Source organism: Macaca mulatta, chromosome 16 (genome assembly GCF_049350105.2).
Source record: "Macaca mulatta isolate MMU2019108-1 chromosome 16, T2T-MMU8v2.0, whole genome shotgun sequence".
NCBI classification, from domain to species: domain Eukaryota; kingdom Metazoa; phylum Chordata; class Mammalia; order Primates; family Cercopithecidae; genus Macaca; species Macaca mulatta.
In genome coordinates this window covers 86,131,637-86,144,804 of record NC_133421.1, presented here as the reverse complement: position 1 = coordinate 86,144,804, position 13,168 = coordinate 86,131,637, and the positions used below count along the sequence as shown (strand labels likewise).

The 13,168-nt window shown below is 58.9% G+C and overlaps 2 protein-coding genes across 10 annotated transcripts in view; one reads left to right on the top strand and one right to left on the bottom strand.

Annotated features, from left to right (window-relative positions):
* UBE2O (ubiquitin conjugating enzyme E2 O) overlaps positions 1 to 5,612 on the top strand; it is a 66,291-nt gene extending 60,679 nt beyond the window's left edge. For all 3 annotated transcript variants that reach the window (XM_015120440.3, XM_015120438.3, XM_077972831.1), the window contains exons 16-18: positions 2,953 to 3,156; positions 3,253 to 3,310; positions 3,452 to 5,612. In XM_015120440.3, coding sequence (XP_014975926.1) covers positions 2,953 to 3,156; positions 3,253 to 3,310; positions 3,452 to 4,122 — 933 coding nt within the window. In that variant the 3' untranslated portion in view covers positions 4,123 to 5,612. The remainder of the gene's footprint in view (positions 1 to 2,952; positions 3,157 to 3,252; positions 3,311 to 3,451) is intronic.
* A 1,603-nt stretch (positions 5,613 to 7,215) lies between these two features.
* SPHK1 (sphingosine kinase 1) lies at positions 7,216 to 12,642 on the bottom strand. Of its 7 annotated transcripts, XM_077972918.1 has the most exons (8): positions 12,501 to 12,630; positions 11,577 to 12,414; positions 11,330 to 11,429; positions 9,420 to 9,623; positions 8,936 to 9,088; positions 8,763 to 8,857; positions 8,558 to 8,673; positions 7,216 to 8,261 (listed from the first exon to the last, which is right to left on the bottom strand). In XM_077972918.1, the coding sequence occupies exons 2-8, from the start codon at positions 11,583 to 11,585 to the stop codon at positions 7,481 to 7,483; spliced, it is 1,458 nt and encodes a 485-aa protein (XP_077829044.1). In that variant the 5' UTR covers positions 11,586 to 12,414; positions 12,501 to 12,630; the 3' UTR covers positions 7,216 to 7,480. The 7 variants fall into 7 exon arrangements, with proteins under 7 accessions (XP_077829044.1, XP_077829048.1, XP_077829045.1 ...); XM_077972922.1 differs by lacking the exon at positions 11,330 to 11,429 and having other exon boundaries at positions 12,501 to 12,642; XM_077972919.1 differs by lacking the exon at positions 12,501 to 12,630 and having other exon boundaries at positions 9,938 to 11,429; positions 11,577 to 12,005.
* Between the last annotated feature and the right edge of the window lie 526 nt (positions 12,643 to 13,168).

The following is a 13,168-nucleotide window of genomic DNA, read 5'->3' as shown; positions in this document are numbered from 1 at the left end:
ATGTGGTGGCGGGCGCCTGTAATCCCAGCTACTCGGGAGGCTGAGGCAGGAGAATCACTTGAACCGGGGAGGCAGAGGTTGCAGTGAGCTGACATTGCGCCACTGCACTCCAGCCTGGACAACAGAGTGAGACTCCCATCTCAAAAAAAAAAAAAAAAAATTACTTTGGAATTAATTATATTATGGTTACTCCTCAAGCCTACTTTTCTTTTTGAAAAATTAAAACATTACAGATCCTTTGAGTGGAAATGGAAGAGCTAAAGTTGCCTTTGACCAGCCCTCACTTCTGTTTCTCCCCGAATCATAGGCCTCTTCCCACACCCAGAGGATTTTTAGAAGTTTAGTGGGTCTCCTTCCAAACGGATGACCTTTTTTTATATTTTTACATTTTTTATACACTCTCATATTTTCACATTCTCATATGTCACCATAAGTACATGGTATTTTGTATGATTTGTTTACACACAGAGTATGTCATTGTACACATCATCTCTAATTTGCTTAAGACCAACCCGTGTTGATTCATATGATCTAGTTTCTTCCTTTTTACCTGCAAAATAGGACAACAGCATGTGGCCACACCACATTCCATTTTCCCACTCCTCTGTTCATGGCCGGGGCCTAGTGTCTCTGAGTCATGTTTACTGAGGCAGCGGTGAGTGCCTCCTCCAGGAACAGGCAGGCCCGTTTGCCTGCCACCTTGTTTACTCAACATTCCCTTACTGGGCCTGTGCAGCGAGCCAGGCACCATGCTAGACTCTGAATATGAGCCTGAGGCCCCAGTTCTGGCCCTGTCCTGGAAGGGAGTAAAGAAAAGAAAGAGCAGGGATCCTGAGAGCAGCCAAGCGAGGCACTGTTGAGGTGGGCCCGGAGTAGCCACAACCCTGGAACAGGGCTAGGCAGAGCCCTAAGTCCCAGTGCTGCTGGAGATTCTTAATAACGCTTTTGGTTTATTCTTGGGTTGTAGTAAAATTCCTTTTGAAAATCCTATTCTGTCTCAGCTCTGCTGAGGGAAGACAGGAACAGTATTTTTTATTTTGTTCTGTTTTCCCCACATCTCACTCAGGAGAAGAAAAGTAGTGCATTCTCTGAAGGCTCCCAGGGTGGCACCAGTAAGAGCATGCGCAGAGATTCCCTCACCCCAGCTGGCGCTCTGCCCTCCCTGCTTCTCAGCTCATCACTGACATCGCCCATTTCCCTGGCAGTTGAGATCCCACACACACACACGTATGCACACACATGCACGCAACTAGATGCACAGATTCCAGATGTCTGTGGAGCGGTGGTCTCCCAAAGCCTCCCTTGCAGTTCAGACCCTCACTGTCAGCTTCTGGTTGTGAGACCATCCCCCTTCCCCAGGCCTCACCAGCCTGGAACTGTCTTTCAGCTTGAAACTGCTTGTACTACTTGCCTTGTTGGAGATAAGGGTTGGAGCAGGTGTTTAGAGGAGTTGTTTTGTTTCGTTTTTAAAAGACAGGGTTGGCCGGATGCGGTGGCTCACACCTGTAATCCCAGCACTTTGGGAGGCCGAGGCGGGCGGATCACGAGGTCAGGAGTTCGAGACCAGCCTGACCAACATGGTGAAACCCCATCTCTATTAAAATACAAAAAATTAGCCAGGCGTGGTGGCAGGCGCCTGTAATCCCAGATACCCGGGAGGCTGAGGCAGAGAATCGCTTGAACCTGGGAGGTGGAGGTTGAAGTGAGCCAAGATCTCGCCATTGCACTCCAGCCTGGGTGACAGCTACACTCTATATCTCAAAAAAATATATAAACAAAAAAATAAAAGATAGGGTCTCGCTCTGTTGCCCAGGCTGGAGTGCAGTGGTGTGATCATAGCTCACTGCAGCCTCAACCTTCTGGACTCAAGTGATCCTCCCATCCAAGCTTCTTGAGTAGCTGGGACTACAGGTATGCACCACCATGCCCAGCTAATTTTTTATTTTTTGTAGAGATAGGGTCTCACTATATTGCCTAGGTTAGTCTTGAACTCCTGACCTCAAGCAGTCCTCCCACCTTGGCCTCCCAAAAGTGCTGGGATTACAGGTGTGAGCCACCATATCTGACTGAGGAATACAATCTTTTTTTTTTTTTTTTTTTTTTTTTTTGAGATGGAGTCTCACTGTCACCCAGGCTAGAGTACAATGGCGCGATCTCGGCTCACTGCAACCTCCACCTCCGGGTTGAAGCAATTCTCCCACCTCAGCCTCCCGAGGAGCTGGGACTGCAGGCACGTGCCACCACGCCTGGCTAATTTTTGTATTTTTAGTAGAGACAGGGTTTCACCATGTTGGCCAGACTGCTCTCGAACTCCTGACCTCGAGATCCGCCCGTCTCGGCCTCCCAAAATTCTGGGATTACAGGCACGAGCCACTGCACCCAGCTGGAATACAGTCTTAAAGTAATGATTCATGAGGAAAAACACCTGATAAGATAAAAACTCATTTCGAGTATTTCTCTTAGCCAAGGTTCAAAGACTCCAGGCAAGAGCCGGGCACGTGACTGCTCGGGGCTGTAAACCCCAGCACTTTGGGAGGCCAAGGCAGGTGGATCACTTGAGCCCAGGAGTTTGAGACTAACCTAGGCAACATAGTGAGACCCTGTCTCTACACAAAATAAAAAAGTCAGCTGGGCGTGGTGGCCCACACTGTAGTCCCAGCTACTTGGGAGGCTGCAGTGAGCTATTATCGCACTAGTGTACTCCAGCCTGGGGGATAGAGCAAGACCCTGTCTCAAAAAAAAAAAAAAAAAAAAAAAAAAGATTCCAGGCTGTTCTGCAGAGAGATTTGTGCTTAGCTTCTCCACTGCTGGTGGCGTCTGGAGTCCCAGGTGCTGCTCATCCTGCGTGATCTGCACAGTGTCCTGGGAAAGAGCAGGTGCAGATGCGGATGCCACATGTAGGACACCCCTTTCCACCCCTGCCAACCTTGGCCTCCCTCCCTCCCTACCTAGGACCTCTTCTCAGCCCTCATCAAGGGCCCCACTCGAACCCCCTACGAAGATGGCCTCTACTTGTTTGACATCCAGCTCCCCAACATCTACCCAGCCGTGCCCCCCCACTTCTGCTACCTCTCCCAATGCAGTGGCCGCCTGAACCCCAACCTGTATGACAATGGGAAGGTGTGCGTCAGCCTCCTGGGCACCTGGATTGGAAAGGTGAGTATAGTGCCAGGCCCCCAGCCAAGAAGGAGGAAGAGCCAGTGGGGGATAGGGGCCTGGGGAACAGAATTGATGGTGCCCTGTGTGTTTCAGGGGACAGAGAGGTGGACGAGCAAGTCCAGCCTTCTCCAGGTGCTCATCTCCATCCAAGGTACAGTTGGGCTGAAGCGGGGGTGCGGACAAGGGAGGACCAGTGGAGGGAAGTGACTCTGATGGTCCCCTGGCAGGTGGAGGGTAGGCCTGCATGGTGGGCTTCTCTCGCCCACTGAGGGAAGCTGTCCCTCCCCCACAGGTCTCATCCTGGTAAATGAACCATACTACAACGAAGCTGGCTTCGACAGTGACCGGGGCCTGCAGGAAGGCTATGAGAACAGTCGCTGCTACAATGAGATGGCGCTGATCCGCGTGGTGCAATCCATGACCCAGCTGGTGCGGCGGCCCCCCGAGGTCTTTGAGCAGGAGATCAGGCAACACTTTAGCACTGGTGGCTGGCGGCTGGTGAACCGCATCGAGTCCTGGCTGGAAACCCATGCCCTGCTGGAGAAGGCCCAGGCGCTGCCCAACGGGGTCCCCAAAGCCAGCAGCTCACCAGAGCCCCCAGCTGTAGCCGAGCTCTCAGACTCCGGCCAACAAGAACCTGAGGATGGAGGGCCAGCCCCAGGAGAGGTCTCCCAGGGTTCAGACTCAGAGGGCGGTGCCCAGGGCCTGGCCTCAGCTAGCAGGGACCACACAGACCAGACTTCGGAGACCGCACCAGACGCATCAGTGCCACCCAGTGTCAAACCAAAGAAGCGGAGAAAGAGCTACCGGAGCTTCTTACCTGAGAAGAGTGGCTACCCTGACATCGGCTTCCCCCTCTTCCCACTTTCCAAGGGTTTCATCAAGAGCATCCGGGGTGTCCTGACGCAGTTCCGGGCTGCGCTGCTAGAGGCAGGCATGCCGGAGTGCACAGAGGACAAGTAGCTGCCAGGTGCGGAGGAACGAGCATCACCGTGGGAGAGGCCAGCCGCCGCTTGCTCACTCCCCGCCGGAATCGCCCCTCTTCCCATGCCCCTCTGTCCCCACTGCAAACCCCTCATTGCCCTCTTCTCCCCAAGGTGAGTTTGATGCTGAAGTGCAAGAAGTGTGTTGAGATGCCGCCGTTTCTATTCTGAAGCGAGCTTTCAACAGGTGGGTCCCCCGTGGCAAAGAAAATCGGAACCCTATTGCCGATTTTCCATTTGTCACCCCAGCAGAATGTCCCGGCACTTGCTCCCTTGCTGTCCCTTCTCAGGTCAGAGGTGGGTGTTCCAGGGCCTGCCGCGGGGCTCTCTGGGCCGGTGCCCTGCAGACCCGCAGGAGAGCACATGTGCCTTGCATGAAGTGTGGGTTGCGCCAACAATTCCCCTGGTCCCTTTCAACCTCTTAAGTTCAACTTGAGCCTCCGTGTGTCCTAGACCCTCCTGCTGCCACCGCCACCAGGTCCTCCCTAGTCCCCCAGCGTCAACACTATACCTTGGGAGTTGTAGCTGCTGTCACTGACTCCTGGCTATACATGGCCTGTCGACCACATTATAACCCTCAGGTCTGTTGAACTTGCTCTCTAAGAGAGGTTGGGACCAGGCTAGGTTCAGGGTGACGCCCAGGAGAGGTGGTGGCCTTCACACATGCACATGGAGTGAGGACCAGGGAGCTGTGGGGAAAGCAACAGCTGTAGGTGCCTTGCTCTTCTGTTGGAGGCTGCTGGGGGCAAGAGCAGCTGCACAAGGCCAGGGCAAGTGCTAGGGCCCCTCCCCTATCACATGGTCACACTGGGACGTGGCGTGCAGCTCACTGAACTCCAAGCGAGCCAGCCCTCTCTTGGACTAGAAGGCCTACTGTCAGCCCTTCGCTTACAAACTGCAGGCTCAATCCAGAAGGGGACGGCCGGCGGGGGCTCTCCTAGTGCCCAGAGACAGGCCCAGAGGTTTACAAGTTTTCTAAGCTTTTGATAATGTGAAGCTCCAGGCCAAGAGGATGCTGTTGAGCACATTGCAGCTATGTAATTTTTGGTGTATGTATGTAATATTTAAGGTTGGAAAAAAACTCAAAAGCAAAGATATTAACTCTTATTAGAAAAAAAGACAAAAAAAAGCCAAAGCATGATGCGTCTTGTCAGCCTTAAGTGGGCTCCACACCTGTGCTGTGCTGTGACCGCCCAGCCAGCAGAGCTGCCGGAGGACGGAGCTGGAACACACACCATGGCATTTGGAGCCGAGTCAGTATCTTGTTTGAGAAACACCCGGAGTGACTGGTGGGGCTGTGCTTCCCAGTGCATTGTACATGTGGAGATGTGAATGCCTACTGCTTACAATATCTGTATAAAGTGCTGTGTGATTAAACTTTTTTTTACTTGCTTTTTTTTTTTTTTTTTTTTTTTGGGTTGGCTCATTAACAAGACAAGGTGACACCATTAAACCTCCCTCTGCCATTCATCTGGGCTCCGTTGCCTTTCTTCCTCTCTGGGGCACTGTGTGCTTGTGTCCCTCACACACACCCTTCCTGGGGAAGGAAAGACCTTGTTGCCAGGGAAGGCATGTGGCAGTGGGTCCTGGCTTTCCTGGCCAGGTGGGGGCCACTGTGAGCAGCACCCCCCACCTGCCCACGCTGCCCTCCGCCTGCCAGATCTGCTTGCATGCCTTTTGTACTTCCTGTCCTGGAGCAGTCCTCTGGCCTCTTCCTGGCTGGTGGTGTGCTCCTTAAGAGCCAGCTTAGAGCAGCCTTCCAGTGGCTGTAGTCTCCAGAGACCTACAACTGACCAGTTCAGCTCCTTCCAGATTCTGGGAGAGCTGACGTCATAGCACCTGGTGGTGGACAGGTGCCACATCTCCTGGACCCTAAGCCAAAATGGTTACCCAGTTTATGAGACTTGCATGCATTCTTCCCTGCCGCAGTCTTTCCACTCCTGCCTGGCACTCCTCCACGAGGACAGGTGGGGAAGGGAGGTGGCTGAGGGAGGCTGGGGGAACCCTAGACCCCTCATTGGTGGGGATGACAGACTCCTTTTAAAAAGGTAAGATACTGACCGGGTGCGGTGGCTCACAACTGTAATCCCAGCACTTTGGGAGACAGAGGCAGGCAGATCATTTGAGGTCAGGGGTTTGAGACCAGCCTGACCAACATGGTAAAACCCCATCTCTACTAAAAATACAAAAATTAGCCAGGCATGGTGGCGCACACCTGTAATTCAAGCTACTCAGGAGGCTGAGGCACAAGAATCACTTGAACCCAGGAGGGTTTTTTTTTTTTTGCAGTGAGCAAAAAAAAAAAAAGGCAAGATACTGCCATTTTTTACTTCTGAAGTCTCCTGCACCTTGCCAATTTTGGGGAGTGGCGGGGGTAGTGTTTTTATTTTGTTTTTGAGACATTCTCACTCTGACACCCAGGCTGGATTGCAGTGGCGTGTTCTCAGCTCACTGCCGCCTTAACCTTCTGGGCTCAAGTGATTCTCCTGCCTCAGCCTCCCAAGTAGCTGGACTACAGGTGCCCATCACCACACCCTGCTAATGTTTGTATTTTTTGTAGAGACGGGATTTCACCATGTTGCCAAGGCTGGTCTCAAACTCCTGGGCTCAAGTGATTCACACGCCTCGGCCTCCCAAAGTGCTGGGATTACAGGCGTGAGCCACCGTGCCTGGCCCATCGGTTTTCTAATGCCCTTAACTCAGATATTTTCCCTTTCCTGCTAAATCTACATGGGGCTCTGATGAGATTTTCTGGGACTAGCTGGTTGTGTGGCCCTAGCTGAGACATGCCAGGTCCGAGCTGCAGCCTGTGTGTGGTCAGGCAGCTGGCTGAACTCTGAGGCTGCTTCAGGCTGGAGGTACTGTAATTATCACGGTAGTAGAGGCATCCCCCACCGTTAGGCTGAACCAGCTCTGGGCCTGAGTCCCCCACCAGAGTGACTATGCCTGAGGCCAATAAAATCCATTGTCCATCCCAGGGGGCAGTATTGGCCATCATTAACATTAAATTCTATAGTCCTGGCCAGAGCAAGAACCCATTCTCTCCCCAGTCACCAGGACAGGACCAGCAGGCTGAGAATGTCACTTTATTTGGATTTGGTTCATGGGGTGGGGGTCCTAGAACAAATTGGAAGGCCTTAGGCAGCTGGGCCCAGCCAGCTGGGCTCCTGACCCCAGGACCTCATTCTGGCCTGTCCCCCCAAAGCATAGCTTCCACCTTCTCACCCTTCTCCAGAGGAGTCTCCTCCACCCCACAGGAGCTGTGGACAGGCCCTGCAGCCCTGGGGAAGGAGGAAGGATCCTGCAAGTAGACACTAAGGCACAGCGTGGCCCAGGGGTCATAAGGGCTCTTCTGGAGGTGGCGTCTGCTGGGGCTTCCAGCTGGGCAGGGGCTCCACGCACTCACTGACCATCCAGAAGTAGTTTGGGTGCACCTGGCCCTGCACAGCCTCGCTAACCATCAATTCCCCATCCACTGTAAACACACCTCTCCCATCCTCGGGCTCTAAGCGGAAGGCGACCACAGGCATGTATACCAAGTAAGGGCATTCATATTCCATATGCCTGCCCTTCTCCATGGCCAGGAAGAGGCGCAGCAGCATGGCCCGAGACACTCCCGCCCGCACATAGAACAGATGCATGACACCAGCTGCACAGCGGCCCATGGGTGCCGCAAACATCTCGCTGCCCAGGTGCGAGTGCAGCAGCGCTAGCACCAGCACGAAATCCTGGTCGGGCACCACTGTCCAGTGAGAGGGCACTGGCTCCTCCAATGGCACAAGGTGTGCATCTACGGGGCCCTGCTGGACCACAACGGGAGAAACAGGTGTCTTAGAGCCGGCTCTTCCTACAGGGAGGTAGGCCAGTCGGCCACGGTAAGTGCGCAGGGCTGCCAGACGCAGGAAGGTGCCCAGAGTGAAGCGCATCTCCCCCAGGCGCCGATACTTCTCACTCTCTAGGTCCACATCAGCAATGAAGCCCCAGGCCAGGCTTAGCACAGAGAAGAGGCGCAGCCCCGAAGCCGTGTGCAGAGACAGCAAGTTCATGGGTGACAGTAGCCGGCGGCACAGCAACCGCGTGCAGTTGGTCAGGAGGTCTTCATTGGTGACCTGCTCATAGCTGCAGGGGGAAACGGTCAGATGAGGCAGGACAGGAGCCCCCATGCATCCCCCCCTTCCTCCTCCCTGGGAGTGGGAGTCGGCAAAGCGCCATGTGGTCCCTGGGGAGTTGGCAGGGCTGATAGGTGACAGATGGAGCAAATGGAAGCAGTCAGTTGGGGTCACCAGGAGAGGGCCCCAAGACTAAGGGAGAAGGGGAAATGGAAATGACCTCAGCCTATGGGAACTTAGACAAGAAAACCCCGCAGTAGAGGGGCACAGACTGGAAACGGGCCCACTCTGGCCCTGGGCTCTCACCCAGCATAATGGTTCAAGGAAGCTGCCAGCGCGTTGCCAGAGCCTGCTGGGAGGCTACACAGGGGCTTCTGGATGGCGGTCTCCCAGTCAGGCCGCTCCATGAGCCCGTTCACCACCTGTTGAAGCACACGTGGCCTCAGCCCGGGTCGCAGAGCACCAAGTCCCAGGCCAAGCCGCATGCCAAGCCGCGCGGTGCGGTCCTCACCTCGTGCATCAGTCCGTCTCCAGACATGACCACCAGAGCGTCCCAGCGGCCCAGCTCCTCCGACCGCACCAGCTCCCGCGCATGGTTCCGCCGCTCTGCAGGGAGACCGGCAGCCATCAGGACTGGGGGTCCCGACAGGGGATGCTCCCAGAACCCCCTCGAGAGGTACTCACCAGTGAGCATCAGCGTGAAGGAGATTTCAGCCTCAGCCAAAAGGGGCTGCACGTGACTCCGGAAGAGCTGCAGGGCCTTGCCCTTGCCGCCACGCGGGTTCAGCAGCACCAGCACGCGGCAGGACCGCGGGAGCACGCCCCGGGGGCCGCCCGCTGAGAAAACAAACCCGAAGAGGCCGCGTCCGCAACCGACCACTAGGGGGCTACGGGTAACAACGGGGCACTGGTGTGGGAACGTGGTGTCCGCAACACCCGGGTAATTTGACCCTGGCCAGAGGAGCAGCCTCTGCTGGGAGCCCTGGGGTAGGGACGCGGCGCTCCTGCCACCCCCTTCCTTGGGTCAGACGCGGCCGGCTTCTGGCCTCGTGAGGGATAGTGTTTCTCTCGATCGTCCACACCCCCGTTCGTCCAGCTGGGCGTTCCATCATTCCTGGCGAGGAACAGGAATCCCCCTACAGCCCTTCCCAGCAGGGACCCCACAAACCTGGATCCATAACCTCGACCCGTGGCTCCCTCTGCCGGGGGGTCCCTGGCGCTGTCGGGGCACTGCCCGTGGCGGCGGCTCCTGCCTTCAGCTCCTTATCGGTGCTGCCCAGGCGGGCGTCGCAGGGCCGGCTGTGGGGCTCGCCCTCCCCGTCCGGAGCCGTGGCTGTAGGAGCACCGGCGTCATTCCCTGCGGCGGCTGGATCTGAGGTAGAGAAGACAGCGCTGGCGGAGTCCGGAGCCGCAGCTCCCAAAGGCGGGGAGGGCCCGACTAAATCCCGGGACCACGCGCGGGGAGTTGCGCGCTCCCGCATCGCCCTAAGCCCGTGGGGCGGGGCCCTAGGTTCCCGGGACGTCCAGAGAGCTGAGGTCTGGTGCCTCCGAGGGCGCCCCCGTCGTGTGACTAAGCCTCCAACCCCGGAGGAGAAGAGCGCCTGCTCCGGGGCTTTCCTCCCTGGGGCTTCGGGTTCGGTTCCGGCCGACGGATGAGTCAGAGCCTCCGACGGACTAGCTCCTCACCCCTCGGGGCTGCCAGGGGAAGGGGAGCCCAGCTGCGTAAAAATCCCAGAACTTGAGCGGACATTGCTGGGACGAAGTTCTGGGCAAGGATCCCGGCCCCAGCCAGTCAGGTTGCCGTGTCCCCTGCCCGGAGTTCCAGAGCGGTGGGAGCCGCGGCGCGCTCCTCCTGGGGCCCCGTTCCGTTGGGAAGCGCGCGGCGCTCGTGGGAGCCGCTCCAGGGCCGCGCGCGTACCGAACCCGAGCCGGGCCACCAGCTGCCGCCTGCTCTCGCCCAAGCGACAAGTGGCCCAGTTCCCCGAGGCCCCGCGAGGGCGGGCCGCAGAGGAGCCACAAGCGGCGCGAAGGCAGGGTGGGCGGCCCTACCCAGTCGGTCCGGTTTGCTGGGGAGGCGCCACCGCCGTTCCCTACAGTGGCCTGGGGCGGAAAGCAGCTCGTCCCAAGCTCAGCCCACGTCTGAGGGACTGGAGCGCCCCGCTGGAGTGGACTCCCCGGCCTCGCTCCCTCCGGCCTCAAACTTTTCGCTCAACTTTGCAGCCGGCGCCGCGGTGCGGGGAAGGCGCTGAGCCTCGGCGCCGGCCTGGCTCCGCCCCGCGCTCCCGGGGGTGGAACCTGAGCCCGACGCGGCCTCGGACTCCGCCCGCCCCCGGCCTCAGCGCGCCGCCTCCGGCATGGCCCGCGCACGCGGCCGGGCCACGCGCTGGTTCCCACCGGGGTCCTAGGAAGCGGCAAGCGCGCCCCCGCCGCTCGTCCTAGGCGTCTGGCGAGAAGGCGGCGCCGCGGCCCGGCCGGGTGAGCTGCGGCGACTGGCAACGAGGCGCGGAGTCCTGGGCCCGGCCGCGAGCGCAGTGTCTGGGGCGCGCGAAAGTGACCGCGGCGCAGGCAGAGGCTTGGGCTGCGCGCGAACTCGTGTCGGAGCGAGCGCCGGGCGCGCGCGGTTCCGCTCTCACAGGAGACCCTTGGCTTCACCTCGACGCCACGACCTTGCCGCTCCGGGTGCTGCCGGAGCCGGGATGCAGCGCCCCTTTTTCTCGCTCTGCCCCAGCCCACCCGGAATTCGAGGCCCGCACGACACCCGGTGCGCCTCCCCAGGCCCGGGCGTCTCGCCTGCCGCCCGCCAGCTTCCCTTTTTCTTCCTCCCCGGCTCTCCCACGGAGGTTATTTTTAACTTCCCGACGCCGCAGCTGGGCCACCGAGCCCGAGGCCGCCTAGCGCGCTGTCCGGGGCAGAGGAGGCGACAGGCCGAGGGCTCCGAACCGGAGAGGAGCCTTGACAGTGTAGATGGGCCTAGGGGCCCCCGTCGGGATTGGAAAGCCAAGCATGGGGCACGTGCCCCCCGCCCCCTCTGGCTCAGCGTGAAAAAGGGGTGCCGGAAACACGCTCAGAAGTTGTCACCTCCTTGGAGGCCGATGGGGACGCGCTTGTCAGTGTGTTTTGTGATACACTTATCGCGGCAAGCCACAGAACGTGTCCGCGAGCACCTCGAGTTAGATCCCTGGGGGGTTACGAAGGACACGGAGGAAGAAGTTGCCAAGGCCCATTGGTGACCTGCCCAGGTAGGGCCAGAGTTAGGAGAACCCAAGCCCCTGCGGGAGGCTGCGGGGCTCGCGCGCCCCCGCCGGCACCACCCGCCCCCACACACCTCTCTCATCGCTTCTTAAAAGTCGAGAAGAGGCAGGTCCGGGAGGAGCACGCAGTCAATTAGCCGGGCGGCGCCCTGAACTCCGGCACGCCTCCGCGGTGTCTTCTCCGGGAGGACCCAGGCAGCTCGGCCCCGTTTCCCAACACTTGGGGGGTCAGACGGGCGGTACCCGAGAGTCCCCGGGCGGGTGGGGGGGCACAGGCTGGGACGCGGGGTCCCTGGGGCCGCAGCTCCGCGCGCGTCTCGGCGGGTGCGCCTTCGCCCTGCGCGGCCCCCGGGCAGTCCCCGCTGGGTCCAGAGCGTCCCGAGCGCGTTACGGTAAGGTGACTCAGCGACGCGCTCACGGGTCGAAAAACTCCGAGAAACAGGAACGAGGGGAGGGAGCACGGGCGTCATTCCCGACTCATGGCGTTGCGGCTCGTGTCGACTGATGGTCCTGCACCTCTGGGCCCCACCCCCACCCCCTCCCCCTCCCCCCAGGAATCCGGCGCGGGCGGGGTATGGAGCGCTGCAGCCGCAGTGCCGCGGTCGTGCGCTGCGGGGACGCGAGCGGCTGCGGGGACGCGAGCGGCTGCGGGGACGCGAGCGGCTGCGGGGAGGAGGGGGCTCCGCGCGGGAGCCCAGGACCAGATCCGTCCGCCCCTCCCCTCTCCTTTTCCTTCTTCCCGTCCTCTCCCTCCAGCGAGTGTAGGGTCCAGACGTGGGCTTTGGTGCCCAGAAGACGCGAATCGGAGGCTGTGCTCCCGGAGATCTCAGCCTTCGAGGGGACTGGCTGCGGAGACTAGCTGGGGCAGCCTTCCCCTTCTGCTCCCTGCTCCGGAGAGCATTTCCACCAAATCTGAAAAGCTCGGTCATTAGCCATAGTCTGAAGAGGGAAAACTGAGGCACAGGGAAGCACTGTGAGTTCGTCGTGATAAAGCCCACCTGGTTTAGGGTCCCCCCCTTTTTTTTTTTTCCCTCCTGAGGCCCCAGAAAGGTCGGATCCTGCGCCTCCAGACCCACTACCACCAGCCTTGAGTCCGCGGAGCGGGCGGGGGCGGGGTTGACTGCAAACTGAGTTGGCCAGGGGAGGCGGGGCAGCCTGCTGGGCTCTTTATCCAACAGCCTCGGGGCCCCAGCTCCCCTCCTGGCTCTGGAAGGCCCCGCGGGAGGGAAGCGAAGGGCAAAGCCCTCTGGCCCCGGTTCCAGGCCGCACAATGGGTCCTCTGTCCTCCCTGGCGCCTAACCCCCTGCCCCCCTCACCTCCAAGGCCTTTGCCCCCCACATTCTTGTCATTCACTTCCCCCCACCCAGGCTGCCTTTCTCTAGACCCCTTTCCCCTTCTCCCTTTCTAAAGAATTTGATCCTGTCTCCAGAAACTCCCCCAGCTGCATCCCTGCTCGGAGAGGCAGGGTTGGCCAAGAGCAAGACGGTTCCCCTTCCCACAGTTGCGGGTAGGGGGGCAGGCACTTGGATCTCTCAAGCTGCCAGCTTGGCCCGTTTCCCACTGTACTTTACTTCCTTTTTTAAAAGAGAAAAAAGGACAAGGTGGGGAGGGGGTGGGGGGGACCGAAACCCTGAGAGGTGAAGAGACTTGCACAAGCTTCCAACCA